The following is a 15,282-nucleotide window of genomic DNA, read 5'->3' as shown; positions in this document are numbered from 1 at the left end:
TCAAGTACCACTATAGGCTAAATAAATGCATTAGTTTGTTGGCAAACTTGGTCTAACCTGACTTTGAACTTAGCAGTAAGTAAGTCAGAATAAGTTGAATATTGCCATTCAAGGAAGAATGCTTGGATCTTGTCTATATATGCAAACCCCTGAATACATGCCTAGATAAGAACATGATTTAATTCTGGGTTTTTATTTATACAGACGAAGGTTTCTCTTGAAGTATCCCAGCAAGTCCAACCAGGTAAGCTTTAAAATCTCTATAAATAAAGCATTAAGTGGTTGTTTTTATGTGAATTTTATGTGAATTACCTTAAACTTGAAGTGTAGCCCAGACATTTAAGAAAAAACATATGAACTCCAGCAAAGCTTTTCCCTGTTCCTAAACTACTTGGAGTCAGATAGCAGGAGCAATTATTTCTTCTGATTTGTGTTAGATTAGTTCTCTTCTGAGGGACGCGGTGGCTCAGGAGCTAGGACGTTGAGCTTTTCGATTGAAAGGTCGGCAGCTCAGCAGTTTGAATCCCTAGTGTTGCCGTGTAACAGGGTGAGCTCCCATTACTTGTCCCAGCTTCTGCCAACCTAGCAGTTTCGAAAGCATGTAAAAATGCAAGTAGAAAAAATAGGGACCACCTTTGGTGGGAAGATAACAGCGTTTCCTGCACCTTTGGCGTTGATTCATGCCGGCCACATGACCACGGAGACGTCTTCGGACAGCGCTGGCTCTTCGGCTTTGAAACGGAGATGAGCACCACCCCCTAGAGTCGGCAACAACTAGCACGTATGTGTGAGGGGAACTTTACCTTTACTAGTTCTCTTCTAACTAAAACGTAAATTTGGCCTCTTTTGAAATCAGTATACTACTTGCAGGAAAATTACAGGAGTTTCCAATCCAAATATCTAGGGAAGAAAGACTATGTTCTGTATTTATCAACATTCATCTGAACCTCCAGCACAGCAATGCTCTCAGAACAATTATTTCACTCAATCTTTCCAAAATCTCCTGCCGCTTTCATGTTACAAAGCCATTCATCCTTGTCCTATAATCTCTGGCCCCTCTTTCTAAATGTTGGAGTTTTTTGTTAGTTGGTTGATTTTTCAAATTGTACTAATTCCTCACCAGTTTCCTGTATTGCCATTCATTTTCTTTAAATGGATTCTGTTAGTAGAATAAGCCAAAGGAGATCTAACTTGGCAGAATGCTTAGGCAAGTGATAGGAACTATGGATATGGGATCGGAATCCTGAAGAAGCAATTGAACTGTCACAATAAAAGCCTCTCAAAATAAATCTGCATGATTTGTAACTGAGGCAGGCTCTTTTTGTAGTTGGCTTTACTTTCAACAGTTGTTTTTGAAGTTTTGGAATTACTCATATGTATATCTCGGCCATGGTGAGTTAAGCAATACTGTGATTTCCCTCTCGCAGTGCCTGGAGACTGGTAACAGCTAGATGAGGAACAACAGGTTGAAACTGAACCAGAGGGTTCAGTTCTGAGTTTGGGGTTCTTTTGTTCATAGAGTTTTGGGTTTGATATTCTTTTGTTCATGGAGAATTGCCATTTTGGTTTTGGATGGAGTTCTACTGCCCCCAAACAGACCTGATACATAATCTGGGGGTTCTCCTGGACTTGCAACTCCTGCTCAATGAAGTGACAATCAAAGGAAGGCCATTGCACAACTGCAGATTATGCATCAATTGCGCCCTTTCCTGGTCCTACTGTTCCTGCTCACAGTCACTTATGTTCTAGTCACCTTTCATTACGGTTATTGTAATACACTCTTCATGAAGCTGCCCTTGAAAAATATCCAAAAGCTTTACTTGATTAAAAATGTAATGGCCCACATTAGTTGCCAATTTGTTTTAACGTCCAGTTCAAGATGCTGGTTATCATCTTTAAAGCCCTACATGGTTTGGGGCCAGGTTACATGAATTACTGTCTCTTCCCAATTATATCTACCTGACCCACCAGATTGGGGAGGAAGCAGTGGTGGAATTCAATTTTTTTTTACTACTGTTTCTGTGGGCGTGGTGTGGCTTGTTGGGCATGGCAGGGGAAGGATATTGCAAAATCTCCATATTTGCCGGTTCTCCAAACTACTCAAAATTTCCACTACCGGTTCTCCAGAACCTGTCAGAATCTGCTGAATAGCACCCCTGGGAGGAGGGGTATGTTGGGTTCTCTCCATTTAGATGGTCCATCTAGTGGGACCAAGACAAAGGGTCTTTTCTGTGGTGGCTTCCTCCCTATGGAACATCATCCCTGCAGAGTTAAGATTTGGGCCCCACCTGGATAGTCTCTTCAAAGGCCCTGGAGACAGGGTTTTGTCAACAGGCCAGTGGATTCCAGGCTGATTCACAGCCCATCAAGTGTTTTGTCTGAATGTTGTCCACAAGTGGGGTAATGTCAGGTGCAAAGAACCAGGTCCACACATGAAAGTTCAATTTAATTTATTGCTAAAAGCCTATGCAGAGGAAACTTCTTGACTAGGTCAGCACCTGGTTAGAATTAGATAAGGGTCAATGATACTCAAGGGGAGTTGGACTTAGTTTGCTTGTTGGCTACATGGGGATTCTAGGCTGATCCATCTTTTGACTCTACCCCCAGGTTCTACCATTCTTCTCCTACAGGTGGGAATGTACTGAGTTTTATATTTGGGGTCTTTGTAAACTGAGTTTTATATTTGGGGTCTTTGTAAGCTCTCTGGAGTTGGACAGCTTACAAAGATAAGACACCCCCCCCCAATACACGAGTGAATCAGGCGGCTATATAACTTTTTTAAATAAATAAATAATAAATTTAACCTAGAAATATCAATTGCCTGTTTTGACAATATTCATTGTTGTGTCTTCATAGTAGTATTGCTTAAAGAAACCAGGACTGAAAATATAAACCAGATTTTTTTTTGTTTATGTGGTACATTAGTCAATATTAACAAGCTAATATAGATTTGTCAAAAAATGTTCATGCAACAATAACAAAATGAACATTATACACCTCCCTATGCTTTTTTCCAAAAATACATATCTGTAATAATATTGAAAAAACAAAATAATTATGCAGTATAATGTAGAATCAAAAGCAAAAAGGCACACATACGTGCGCACACACATATACTGTAGATATAAATATAGAATTATCGGCTTATTAAAAAATCTAGTCGCTTATGAATTGTATTTAGTGCTTTGAGAGTCCCAGTGTGAGTGCCAAAGATAAGAAAGGCTTCATCATCATAGCAATCTTTCATATGTTACATAGGCATTTCTTCAGTGGGGTGGAAGGAGTAAAATTTGTCAGTTTCTGGCAATCCTAGCAGTAATCTGTAGATTTTCATTTATTTTATTTATTTATTTATTTATTATTTTGATTTATATACCGCCCTTCTCCTGAAGGACTCAGGGTGGTTTACAGCCAAATAAAACAGAAATATAAAAATTAAAAACATTATTAAAAGACTCATTCAATTTGGCTAACAACTAAAATTCAATAAAAAACTAAAACTCAATTAAAAGCCCCCATTAAAACTATTAGGCCAGCCCTGCGCGATGAAACAAGAATGTCTTTAGCTCGCGTCTAAAGGTCCGGAGGTCAGGGAGTTGACGTATCCCTGGAGGTAGCTTGTTCCAGAGGGCAGAAGCCCCCACAGAGAAGGCCCTCCCCCTGGGGGTCGCCAGTCGACATTGTCTGGCCGACAGTTCTTTACCTATAAGTGTCTTCTGTAACTAGGATGTGTTCCTCTGATTCATGCTACCCAGCACCTCTAACATCATATTTATTTATAAGTATGCCTCTGGGTACAGAAAATTAAAATGGCAGGAAGTTGTAGCTCAGTGCTTGAGCTGGAAATGTGTTCCTCTGTCCAGGAGAAAGTTTAGAATGAAGCTTGCCAAGCGCATCATTGGCTGTGCTATTAATGTTTATTTTGATAATAGTAACTTAAAATTATCAACCCTAATCAAGTCTCCTAGTGCCACAGGAGAAATGGAATTTCCAAGTCAAATTATAAAGTCCAGTTTGGAATTATCATAATCACTTTATTATGAACCACCTGTGGATAAGTAGCAAATTGGCGCAATTGTATTGTCTTACTTTGGTTGCACATTTTCTATCTCCCCTGACAGAAAGGAATAAAATGACTAGCTCTCAGAGTTTGGAACCAGACGGGATGAGGAGTCCACCCCCCACCCCCCAAAAAATGTTCTATTTCATGAAACAATGAACAGAAAAATTGGCCTGGATCTTGCTACCAAACATAGAAGAAAATTGCACAGTTATAAAATTGCAGTTATTCTTGTATGAAAATGACTTACTTGTCTCTTTGGAGACACAAAAAAAGTGAACCGATAGGTCAGCTGTGTAGAACTGTGCCAGTTTTCAGTGATGCCAAATTTACTACTGAATGGAAAGTTGGAATTGCACCCATCCTTGATGATTAAGCCACTATAAAGTTGGATAATGTTGGTACTATTGTAAAAAGTTTTGTGGAAGCAGCCAGTCATCTAAAAGTCATTTCATCTCTGATACTGCCAAACAATGATCTAAAAGAATTACATTTGAGTCCCAGAATTTTTTACCAAGAATCTTCTAGAACTGATATTTCTCATATTTAGCTTCCAAAATGACACATGAATCAGACAAGTTTAGGTCAGAACTGAAAAGGAGTTTCCTTTGGAATTTTGTTATCAAACCCAAACCATATCTTCATCCTAACAAAACCACAGCTGCTCCTTTAGTTACAGATTAGAAAGCTCCCATTTTATGTCTTTAAGGACACAAAGCCCTTGTCCTTTCCTAGCTGATGGATGAGAACCTCAGCTTTCTCATGATACAACCAGAGCAGCTCTTCTGCTTGCTATTCCCAATCTAGAAGATGACCTCTTGGCATCAATGACATACATGTAATACATGTATACATGTACTGCATTATTCAGGTGCTTATTAAAATTCTTCACTGGTCTTCAAATGCTTAGCACTCACCTAAAAGCAATAGGAACGTAAAAGGTAGAACAGAATTAGCTCAGGATTCTGTCTATACTGCACACTTTCACTAAATTTATCTTTAGAATAGAAAGTCCAGGCACAATGTGAAGCCACTGCAGTTATGTGAAATCATTTCAGTGTTGTAGCACAAAGGTGTTTCAGTTGATGCCATTTAAAAATATAAGGTGATTGAATTGAGGGCAGTTCCATGAACCAGTAGTGGCTCATCCGCTTAAGAGTTGGTAAAACAGAGAACTGCATTGTTTGCAGAAGTAGTGGCTTCAAGAATGGGCACACTGATCACAAAGACAATCCAATTCAGTCTAGTTCAAATACTCTTCAAGTATATGAGTTGAGGTTAATGGTGCAAATGTGGCTCAGGCTGGGGGCTTCCCCTCTAATTTGAGGCTGAAAAGAGATTAAGCCCCAATGAACACAGTTGGAAAATACATCTGTCTAAATACATATAGCATTGCTGTGGCGTTAGAATAGGTTAGGCTGGAAATGAACCTCCTCCTTTTTTTGCTTGAAATATTTGTCATGTTAGTTTTCAATAACAGAATTTTCTGTTGATTTCTATCTATATTTATATCTTCTGAGGATTCATTCTTTTAATATTTCCTACATTTTGATTTTTGGTATATTGCTGTGTTGTGCCTAGTATCTAGCTGCACTGTAGTTTAAGACACAGGGATTGTGACCTTTCTGCCATGGGGTTTAAAACGTTGTTTTCAAATATCAACTTTGCTTTACCATTATTCCTTCCAAAATGTTGCTGGCAAAGTTGAACAATTAGATAGATTATAGCCACTCTTTGCAAATGAGTAGAATAGCCCCCAAATTGAGAAGAATCCAAAAGTTATGGGATAATTCTCAGAGAAAATGGAAAAAATAAGAAATTGTATAGTATTAGTCTAGCCCAGTTTTACCAGTTTTTAAAACTGCTTGGATAACTTGTCCTACCTAAAAGAGGTTGTCAGATCATTATTTTTCAGATTTTGTTGTTGTTAGTTGCAAAGTCACGTCCAATCCATCGTGACCCCATGGACAACGTTCCTCCAGGCCTTCCTGTCCTCTACCATCCTTTGGAGTCCATTTAAGTTCACACCAACTGCTTCAGTGACTCCATCCAGCCACCTCGTTCTCTGTCATCCCCTTCTTCTTTTGCCCTCAATCTTTCCCAGCATTAGGCTCTTCTCCAGTGAGTCCTTCCTTCTCATTAGGTGGCCAAAGTATTTGAGTTTCAATTTTCCAGATAACATGCACCTTTCTCACACTGAGTTTAAATGTTGTGTCTTGTGAAGGAAGGGATGATGTGTATATACAATCACTTTAGGTTCCTAGAGGAAATCCAAAGCATTTAATTTAAACACCAAAGAGAGTCTGACTACTTTATTTCTCTAGTTCTAATATTCTAACCATGGGGAAATAATATTTGCAAAATGAAATGAGATAAATTCAATAACTGTTGTCAAGGTTGCTACTCCTAGTGTGAAATATTCCAGCAAGACTAGCCTATATTTTCTACTAGTATAAACCAGACTTGATCAATAAAATGATGGCAATGCCATGTCTTTATGTTTCCTACCACAGAACTGGGAATTCCTTGGCTATCTGTGTACCTTCCTGCAAAACGTTGCCATGTTATTTTGAAAGATGAAACTGGGACTTTTTCTCCTCCATCATTAAACTGGCCTGAGACCAATAACTGGTGCAACTGGACCATATGGGCTGGTCCTCACAAGCATATCCTGATTTACATAAAAGGATTTGAAGGGAAGTCAAACTGTGATGACAATCAGGATAGGATCTTATTCCAAGGGGTTATGTCGAGTGTTGAAAACAAAGTGATTTATGCCTGCAGAAATCACGGTACTCTGATTTATGCTACTCAAGCAGTAGCCCTCTATGTAGTATTTTTGTCAGAAGTTTCTTCTCAGAACCAAAGTCATAAGCACTTTAAAGGACGGTATTATATATTTGAAGATCATGTAAATTCTACAAGTAGTGAAAAATCAGTTTTGAAATCTAACAGCAGTTTTGGATTCAAGTCATATATATCTCATAGAGGACATAGTTTGAACTTTACAGCGACTACCCCAACGCTTGGCAAAGAGAATTGGCCATCTGTGACAAATGAAAAGACTATTAAAGCAGAGACAGAAACATTTTTAAAACCTGCTGTTGGCAAGCATATGCATGTTTCTCTCTTAAAATCAACAAAAACAGTTAGCTTGAATCCATTTGATTTGAAGAGAAGGCAAGCTACAAAACCATCTGTTGACAATAGTAGAACTTTAAACGAAATTCCTACACTAGTATCGGAATCAAATGATGTAGAGAATGAGGAAGAAGCTTTTACACGCAAGCCAGGTGTTTATTCAACCTCTCCACACATGACTCATAATCCTCAAACGATGACAAAATTGGAATCAACAAAAAATCATGGAGCTATGACTGAATTTGTCGGTCCTCAGAATGATGGCTCTACAACCGCAAGATGGATGACAACACAGGTGAGAAGTACTGAAGGAGAAATCACGAATGCTGTTACTTTTCCTCAAGTCTCCTTGGAAGAACAGAGAATTCCAGTCCAATCTCTTAAAAGTATCCCACCGAAGATGCAGAAACAAATGCTTCAAATGCTGCTTCCTAATTCTGAGGTCTCCAAGAAAAAGGCAGACCTAACAGAATCTCCACAACACCGGGAACAGACCAAAATATATAAAAGAGAGCAGACGGTCAATCAAGTGTATACAGCAGAGAATGGCAACACTGCTGTGCAAATAACTGTATCTGAAGGAATTAAGGCAAGCCCCTGCAAGTCTGCTATGGAAACCAAGTTCCATCATACCCTGACTTTAGCCTCTACTGATATGCCTCCTACTCCTTCTCTGAAGTCATTTAATGATTACTTGATGAGTACTTCCACCACTGTGAATCCCAAAGTTATGCCTTCATATTTGCTGATGGCAACTCAGATAAACACAGCTTTTACTACGCAATACAAGAAGTCAGTAAGCAGGAATAGAGAACATTTGCAAAAGAAGCAGACCAAAACAACTCTTTTGTATTCCCCTGCTAGTTGGTTGCCAACCAGTAGCATTCTCTTGAAAGTAAAAAATAAATCCTATGGTAAGTGCTGTTCTTTAAACTGTTTTATCTGCATGCTGGATCTGATAAACGCCTTGTGCAGCTGAACTCCGTTGGAAGAGAGATACAGAAATAATCCCAGAACGAGTTGTTTATTTAAGAAAACTTAATTACACTGAAGTTGGAATTCTCCAACCACCATAAATGTTTAATTACACTGAAGCTGAAATTCTCTGATCACAGTAAATGTAGTACGTGAGCTGCTTCAAATATTCAGTATTCACTAAGCTTTCACCTGCAATTGCTTTGTTAAGGCTGACTAATGATTACAAAAGGAGATATCAAGAGCCTTGAAAGAAACATTGGTCTGGACCTTCATAAGAGGCCTGGATCCTAGAATACAGGTAGTCCTCGATTTACGACCACAATTGAGCCCAATGTTTTTGTTGCTAAGTGAGACATTTATTAAGAGAATGTTGCCCCTTTTTATCACCTTCCTTGCCACAGTTGTTAAGTGAATCACTGCAGTTGTTAAATAAAGATATGGTTATTTAGGGAATCTGGCTTTTCCATTGACTTTCCTTGTCAGAAGGTCGCAAAAGTTGATCTCATATCCCCAGGACACTGCAACTATCATAAGTATGAATCAGTTGCCAAGCATCTGAATTTTGATCACGTGACCATGGGCATGCTACAACAGTCGTAAGTGTGAAAAACGGTCATAAATCATTGCTGTTGTAATTTCAAACAGTCACTAAATGAACTGTTGTAAGTCGAGGACTACCTGTACTGGACAAATATTTTTCTATCTGCAACTTCCCCTTTCTGGAAACCACTAAAGCAGGGGTCTCCAACCTTGACAACTTTAATACTTGTGGAGGTCAACTCCCAGAATTCCTCAAATTTGCTTTGCTTTGCTGGCTGAGGAATTCTGGGAGTTGAAGTCCACCAGTCTTAAAGTTGCCAAGGTTGAATACCTCTGCACTAAAGCAATGGGTGACTACTGCAAAGAGCCATTATTAAAGCTGTAGTCAGATTTCAGTCCTGGGGATGGATCTGAATCTGCACTAGTTACCTCCATGAATGATCTGCGGTGGGACTTGGATGGGAACAGTGGTCCATTTATCTTAGCTACTGGAGTGATCAGCCCTTGTTTGAGTTGAGGTAACATCAGTCCAGTTTGTCTTTCATCAGCCATGGAGAGTTAATTAAACATTTTGGCTAGTTGCCAAGTCAGCTCAGCTTATTTCACAGGGAAGATGGTGTGAGAGAAAATATAAAGAACTATTATATACACCATTTTGCGTTCCCAGAAAAGAGTTGAGATATAAATGAATAAATTTGCCTATATGGTTCTTGCTAACTGAGACTTTGATAGAATTGGAAATATTTCTGTGTGGCAAATTACTGTATTTTTAAGATGCTGGAGAAAAACAGCCCTGTCCAAATGCTAGATTGATATCTTGTTATTGTTCTTCTTCCATAGAGACAAATCCCGAATTCAGGTCTGATGAAAATTATTTTGCATTGAACTCTCAGCACAATCCTGGAGGTGAGGAATCAATCTCTCTCTCTCTCTCTCTCTCTCTCTCTCTCTCTCTCTCTCCCCCTCCCTCCCTCTCCCTCTCTCTCTCTCTCTCTCTTTCCCTCTCCCTCCCTCCCTCCCTCTCTCTCTCCCCCTCACGATGTTTTCTTATACAAAGGAGAAAGCAAAGTTTAATGACTCTTAAATGACTTAGCAATTGACTGTTATTAACAAAAGCTACTTATCTTTATAGTAAGTTCTTTTGAATAGGAGATTCTGATTTCCCCCCCCCCAAAAAAAGGCAATTTTTTTTGGCATTTATAACATTTGTTATCTCAGTCTATACAAAATTAGTCTGTACCAGATGGGGTCAGCTTTTCTGTCAGCTGTAACATTAAATAAGCAGGTAAAAAAGTCTTCCCTATTAAATATCAGAGCAACCATAAGCAATGTTACTTTAGTCTCCTACTCTTATCATCTCCTGTACTACTCATGCCATGTATGGCTAGAATATACCATCCTATGTGTAGAAAAGCTGTAATAGGCTGCTTCCTTACAGGCTTTTTTTCTTAAAATGGTATACATCATACATATATTCTCTGCCTTATTGCGTTTTGGCAATTTTGGGTTCTTCTACAGATCTTCTATTTGAAACAGTTTTTGAAATAGAACAGGAAGGACAACTGCCACCTGTTGGAAGCAATCTGGAAAAAGCTTACATTGATTCAATTAAGCACCAGGTAAGAAAATTCGTGATGCAGAACTTATTTTAAAACTGGATTGGGAAGTGTGTGTGTGTGTGTGTGTGTGTGTAAGTGTGCGCATTCATTTGAAGGTGAAGAGAAAAGCATTTGGTCTTGGCAAATCAAGGGGATGTTAGTAACCAAAATTCAGCTGGTGGGCTGGATGTTCAAGTTTCATATCTAATAAAATAATGGAACACAACGATAACATTTAGAATAATTAAGGACACTTTGTAGGCTTCAGTTTGTATCCTACTGGCTAGATAAAAAGATGCTGACATCTCTTAAAAGATGATGCTCTGGGTACATTATGTTTATTGTTTAAAACAGGGGTCTCCAACCTTGGTCCCTTTAAGACTTGTGGACTTCAACTCCCAGAGTTCCTCAGCCAGCTTTGCTGGCTGAGGGACTCTGGGAGTTGAAATCCACAAGTTTTAAAGGGACCAAGGTTGGAAACCCCTGGTTTAAGACATATTTAAAAAGAATTAAACTCTTTGGGTTTTTTTCCAGGTACAAGAAAGAATGAAACTCTTCTCTAACAAAATCAAAGAATTCAAATTAAAAGAAATTATGAGAAAAAAAGAAATTGAAATGGACAGGTAATTGAAATTGACAACTAGATTACAATATACCTCAAAATCAAGTGTTATTTTCTGTCCGTTGTGTTTCTATATGGGAGGAGGAATTAGCAATAATATTCATTTTGTTAATTGATTCCCTCCTATCTGGAATAAAATTGAAATCTGCTTTGTTTTTCACTTATATAACTTGATGACAAATATGGCTAACCCTTAAAGTAGAGCACTTTAGGCAATTTTCATCTTTCAGATCTGATTGAATTACACTTTTTAATACTCCTGGTGAGTTACTGCTGCAAGATTTGGGGGGGGGGAGAGAGTGATAGTTAACTTTTTGGTTGAAAATAAGATGTTTCCATGTTTTTATGTAGACACAATGGCCCAGACCTCATATTCGCATTCTGGTTGCATTTAACATCGGAAGAAAAGAACATATCTCACTCACTACATTTTCAACTGGAAGATCTTAATGGTATATTTGTGGGAGCTGGTAAGGTCCAAACTGTTTTGGTGAGAGGTAGGTGAGCGATTATTTTATTAATTAGGGAATATCAAATAAAAGTAGCAACTCCTGTCTTTGCAAGCTTAATTGCCTATTAATGGAAAACTGCTTTGTCTGTGCATGATAGATGTGAATGAATGCAACTCTGAAATTGGTTTATGTGGCAATGAGGCCATTTGTCTCAACGAATATGGAACATACTCCTGCCAGTGTAAAGAAGAGTACGAGGACCGTTCTCTGACAAAATCGGGTACTTTGTGTGTTCGTAATCCACGGTCAGGTGGGTCCTTATGATACTCAATCCCCACCCCTTTTTGGGATTTGGACACTAAAAGGTTCTATCAGTTGCTCGGTAATGGTTTGCTGTTTATTCGCTAAAAGAACAAAATAATTGCCCTTAGTATGCTGCTTCAAAAACAAAACAACAATACACCCGGAGGCTCCAGCTGGTCCAGAATGCGGCTGCGCGGGTGATAGAGGGAGCTACCCGTGGCTCCCATATAACACCTCTCCCGTGCAAGCTGCACTGGCTGCCTGTGGTCTTCCGGGTGCAATTCAAGGTGTTGGTTACCACCTTTAAAGCGCTCCATGGCTCAGGACCGGGTTATTTACGGGACCGCCTGCTGCCACCGTTTGCCTCCCATCGACCTGTGCGCTCCCATAGGGATGGCCTCCTCAGGATGCCGTCAGCCAAACAATGTCGGCTGGCGACCCCCAGGGGGAGAGCCTTCTCTGTGGGGGCACCTACCCTCTGGAATGAGCTTCCACCAGGACTTCGGCAGCTTCCTGAACTCCAGACCTTTCACCGCGAGCTGAAGACGTACTTATTCTTCCATGCAGGGCTGGCATAAAACTATTAGTAATTTTAATTGGGTTTTTATGGTTTTAGAGTGTATTTTAATTAATGGGCCAAATTGAATAGTTTTTTTAATGGGTTTTTAACTGTATATTGTATGTTTTATTGTGTTTTTTACCTGGCTGGAAACCGCCCTGAGTCCTTCGGGAGAAGGGCGGTATAGAAATTAAATTATTCTTATTCTTATTCTTAAAACAAAACATTTTATCTAGCGGTTAAGGCATAAGCTAGAAACCAGGAGTCTGAGTTATATTTCTGCTTTGGGTGACCTTGGGCCAGCCACCTCCCTCACAGTCCTAGAAAGGATGCAATGGCAAATCACTTTTGAAATCTTGCCAAAAAAACTACGGGGACTTGCCCAGGAAATCACCAGGAGTCAACACAGACTCAAAGGCACAAAAATAACATCACATCACATCAAATCATTACAGCATCCTATCACCACATCACATTGCATCACGAAATGTCATATGACGTAGCTGCCAAAAGTTCATAGTGAATGTGAGGCCGTTAGCAGGAGCCTAAGGTGATGCAATCAGTTGATTCTTCCCTCTCTCCATGCGGCTGCCCACCCCAAGGAAACGCTTAGACTGAAATATGTTTCTGTCTGATAATGCTTCACATGATTCACCCTGTGATTCAGTCCTTTTATGCAAAAGACTTTGCTATCATGGGCTTCACAAGCTAGAGACAAGCCACAAGCTGCACCGCCTGCTTGCCACGGATGCCTCTTTGGATTTGAAATTCCCTTCTCAGCATAAAAGTTTGTGGGGGCAGCAGTTGGTTTTTCTAAGAAAAAGCACAGTTTTTAGGAAAGTTCAACAGCAAGCAAGTCAGGAAGAGTTTATCTTGACAACATTGCTATGCATTGGCAGTTCAACTTGGCAACTTCCCGTGGCAGCTTCCGAGGCTGGTGCAGTAAGATTAGGCCGTTGTAGTTCCAATGAAACTCTGGAGAGGCTTTGATGTAGTTACACTTAGGCTCATATCATCTGAGAATGTAATGATGAAGCTGGACATGCTTTTTAAAGTACTCCTTCCTTGCCGTAGTGTAACACTTTTGAAATTTGACACACACACTCCCCACGCACAGGTGTGTGCGTGCACGCACCAATATTATAAATGTGCATGCTAATTCAGCTGTCAGTCTAATGTTCCATTCCTGTTTCAGGTTGGCTTTCTTTATCTGTAGGGTATCAAACTTTATTGAGGCCTTTTATAGATTCTCTTCCTGAATGAACAAATCAAAACATTTTAATGATAGTTGCAAAATTGCTCCAAATAGTGCACAGAGAGGTTTACTAACAAATGATGGACAGCCAAGCAGTAGTTTTCACTGAAAATTTTTCAATGAAAACATTCCAGCTGTGAACTGTACCACAAAAAGCTTTAGAACTTACACTGGAGGAAATATGTTGGACAGCTATAGTGAATGTAGCAAGCAACTGATGATATCTGGCTTAACTCTAAATCTGCTTTGTCTGACATTACCCAAAGTTGCTTGGCCTCATCCTGAAAGGCGTGAGACAGAAACAGAGAAGATTCAGATGCTTGGTCTTCTAGAATTCCTAATCCCGTGATGCAAACCTATGGCACGCATGCCAGAGGTGGCACACAGCACCCCCTCTGGTGGCACACGAGCCATCACCCCAGTTACGAGCACCCCACACATGCACGTGCACCTCCCGCCAGCCAGCTAGTCTTTGGGTCTCTGCCACACATGTGCGGGGGGAGGTGTGCATGCAGGGGGCGCAGGGGGGCAGGTGCATGCAGGGGGGCCGCACAGCATTGCATTTGGGGGGTTCAGGCACGTGCTTTGGGCCCTCGGTCTGGAAAAGGTTAGCCATCACTGTCCTAACCTGTGCTTTAATCTGTTGACCAACATATTTGTATAGGAGAGCCATTTCCATGATTGGAAAAAACAGTCTTTTTTTTTTTATCTGCAGGTTTGGACTCCTTCTACAACCACATTGAGTTTATTCTCGGAATCACTGCTTTTTGCATCACTCTGCTCATTGTAGTGATCACTGTGCTGTGTATTATCATAAAGAAAAGATGCATTAAAAGAGATACGCAGTTCCAAGAGACTGTTTTGCCTGTAATGCCAGTAGAGCCCCAGCTGCAACCATCAACCTTTGATCATAATAACATCCGTCAACTCCTTACGCTGGACACTGCCCAGCTAAAGGTCAGAGCCAAGCCACCAGAACTGCCCCTGCAGTTGAGGGCTGGCTCCAGTGAAACATGCAGAGTATCTATTGAGCAATCTGAACGTTTGTGAAGAAGAAAAAGAAAAAAATTACAACATCCTTGTAATGAACCCTCTTTCCTCCTTATTTCATATTAAACTTTTCTTCGTTGTGGCAGATGCAACTTTTTGTTTCTCGATCGATCTTACATAAATTGTTATACCTTTCTCCCTGTATTTATTTCCTCTTAAGTTTAATGGAAATATAATGCTGGAAAAATATTCTCCTTAGGTTTTTGAATACTGAATTGTCTGCCTATCTTCATTTGACAGATAGAAATGAATGTAACTACTGTTTCTGATTGTTAATAAAATTGGCATCTTGCTCTTCATGCAATTCTGTGCTTTGGTTAATATTTTGGAAAGTTGCATAAGGAATGGGAAAGAGTTCTTTACGGATTAACTGGATGCAATTCAGACTATTATGGCTTATAGAAAAAATATGGTTGATTGTCACATATGAAAGCAGCCTGTGTTTCGCCAGAACTATCTGGTAGAAAGTGTAAGGTATAATGTGGTTATCAGAATTTTGCTGTGGCTTCAGTATTGGATTTCACTGGGGAGAGCCGTGCATTTTCTAACTATGGTTACAATTTCATGTGCCGGCTTTAGAGAATATTGCAAAATAAATCAGAAAACACCATTCTTGCTGATGTCCCTGAAACACAATTCCTTTAATAGTTAAATTGTTGGCTTGATCAGCTCAGATGCCTATATTTCTTCGTGCAGATGGCTGTATTTTTTCACTGGCCACTGT

The 15,282-nt window shown here is 39.8% G+C and overlaps 1 protein-coding gene across 1 annotated transcript; it reads left to right on the top strand.

Annotated features, from left to right (window-relative positions):
• Positions 1-206: 206 nt before the first annotated feature.
• On the top strand, positions 207-14,758 carry LOC131198163 (uncharacterized). Its single transcript, XM_058182667.1, has 8 exons — positions 207-244; positions 6,574-8,115; positions 9,560-9,625; positions 10,238-10,338; positions 10,852-10,940; positions 11,291-11,436; positions 11,549-11,701; positions 14,224-14,758. The coding sequence occupies exons 2-8, from the start codon at positions 6,807-6,809 to the stop codon at positions 14,556-14,558; spliced, it is 2,199 nt and encodes a 732-aa protein (XP_058038650.1). The 5' UTR covers positions 207-244; positions 6,574-6,806; the 3' UTR covers positions 14,559-14,758.
• Positions 14,759-15,282: the final 524 nt, after the last annotated feature.

This window comes from Ahaetulla prasina, chromosome 1, assembly GCF_028640845.1.
Source record: "Ahaetulla prasina isolate Xishuangbanna chromosome 1, ASM2864084v1, whole genome shotgun sequence".
Classification (NCBI taxonomy): domain Eukaryota; kingdom Metazoa; phylum Chordata; class Lepidosauria; order Squamata; family Colubridae; genus Ahaetulla; species Ahaetulla prasina.
The sequence above is the reverse complement of the archived record's forward strand: the minus strand, read 5'-3'. Positions and strand labels throughout refer to the sequence as shown.

Excerpts from the sequence above, each read along its gene's own strand:
- LOC131198163 (XM_058182667.1), top strand. The coding sequence starts at position 6,807 with ATGTCGAGTGTTGAAAACAAAGTGATTTATGCCTGCAGAAATCACGGT. Across the intron at positions 10,941-11,290 it reads AAAGAAATTGAAATGGACAG|ACACAATGGCCCAGACCTCA; the intron begins GTAATTGAAATT and ends GTTTTTATGTAG. Across the intron at positions 11,437-11,548 it reads CCAAACTGTTTTGGTGAGAG|ATGTGAATGAATGCAACTCT; the intron begins GTAGGTGAGCGA and ends TGTGCATGATAG.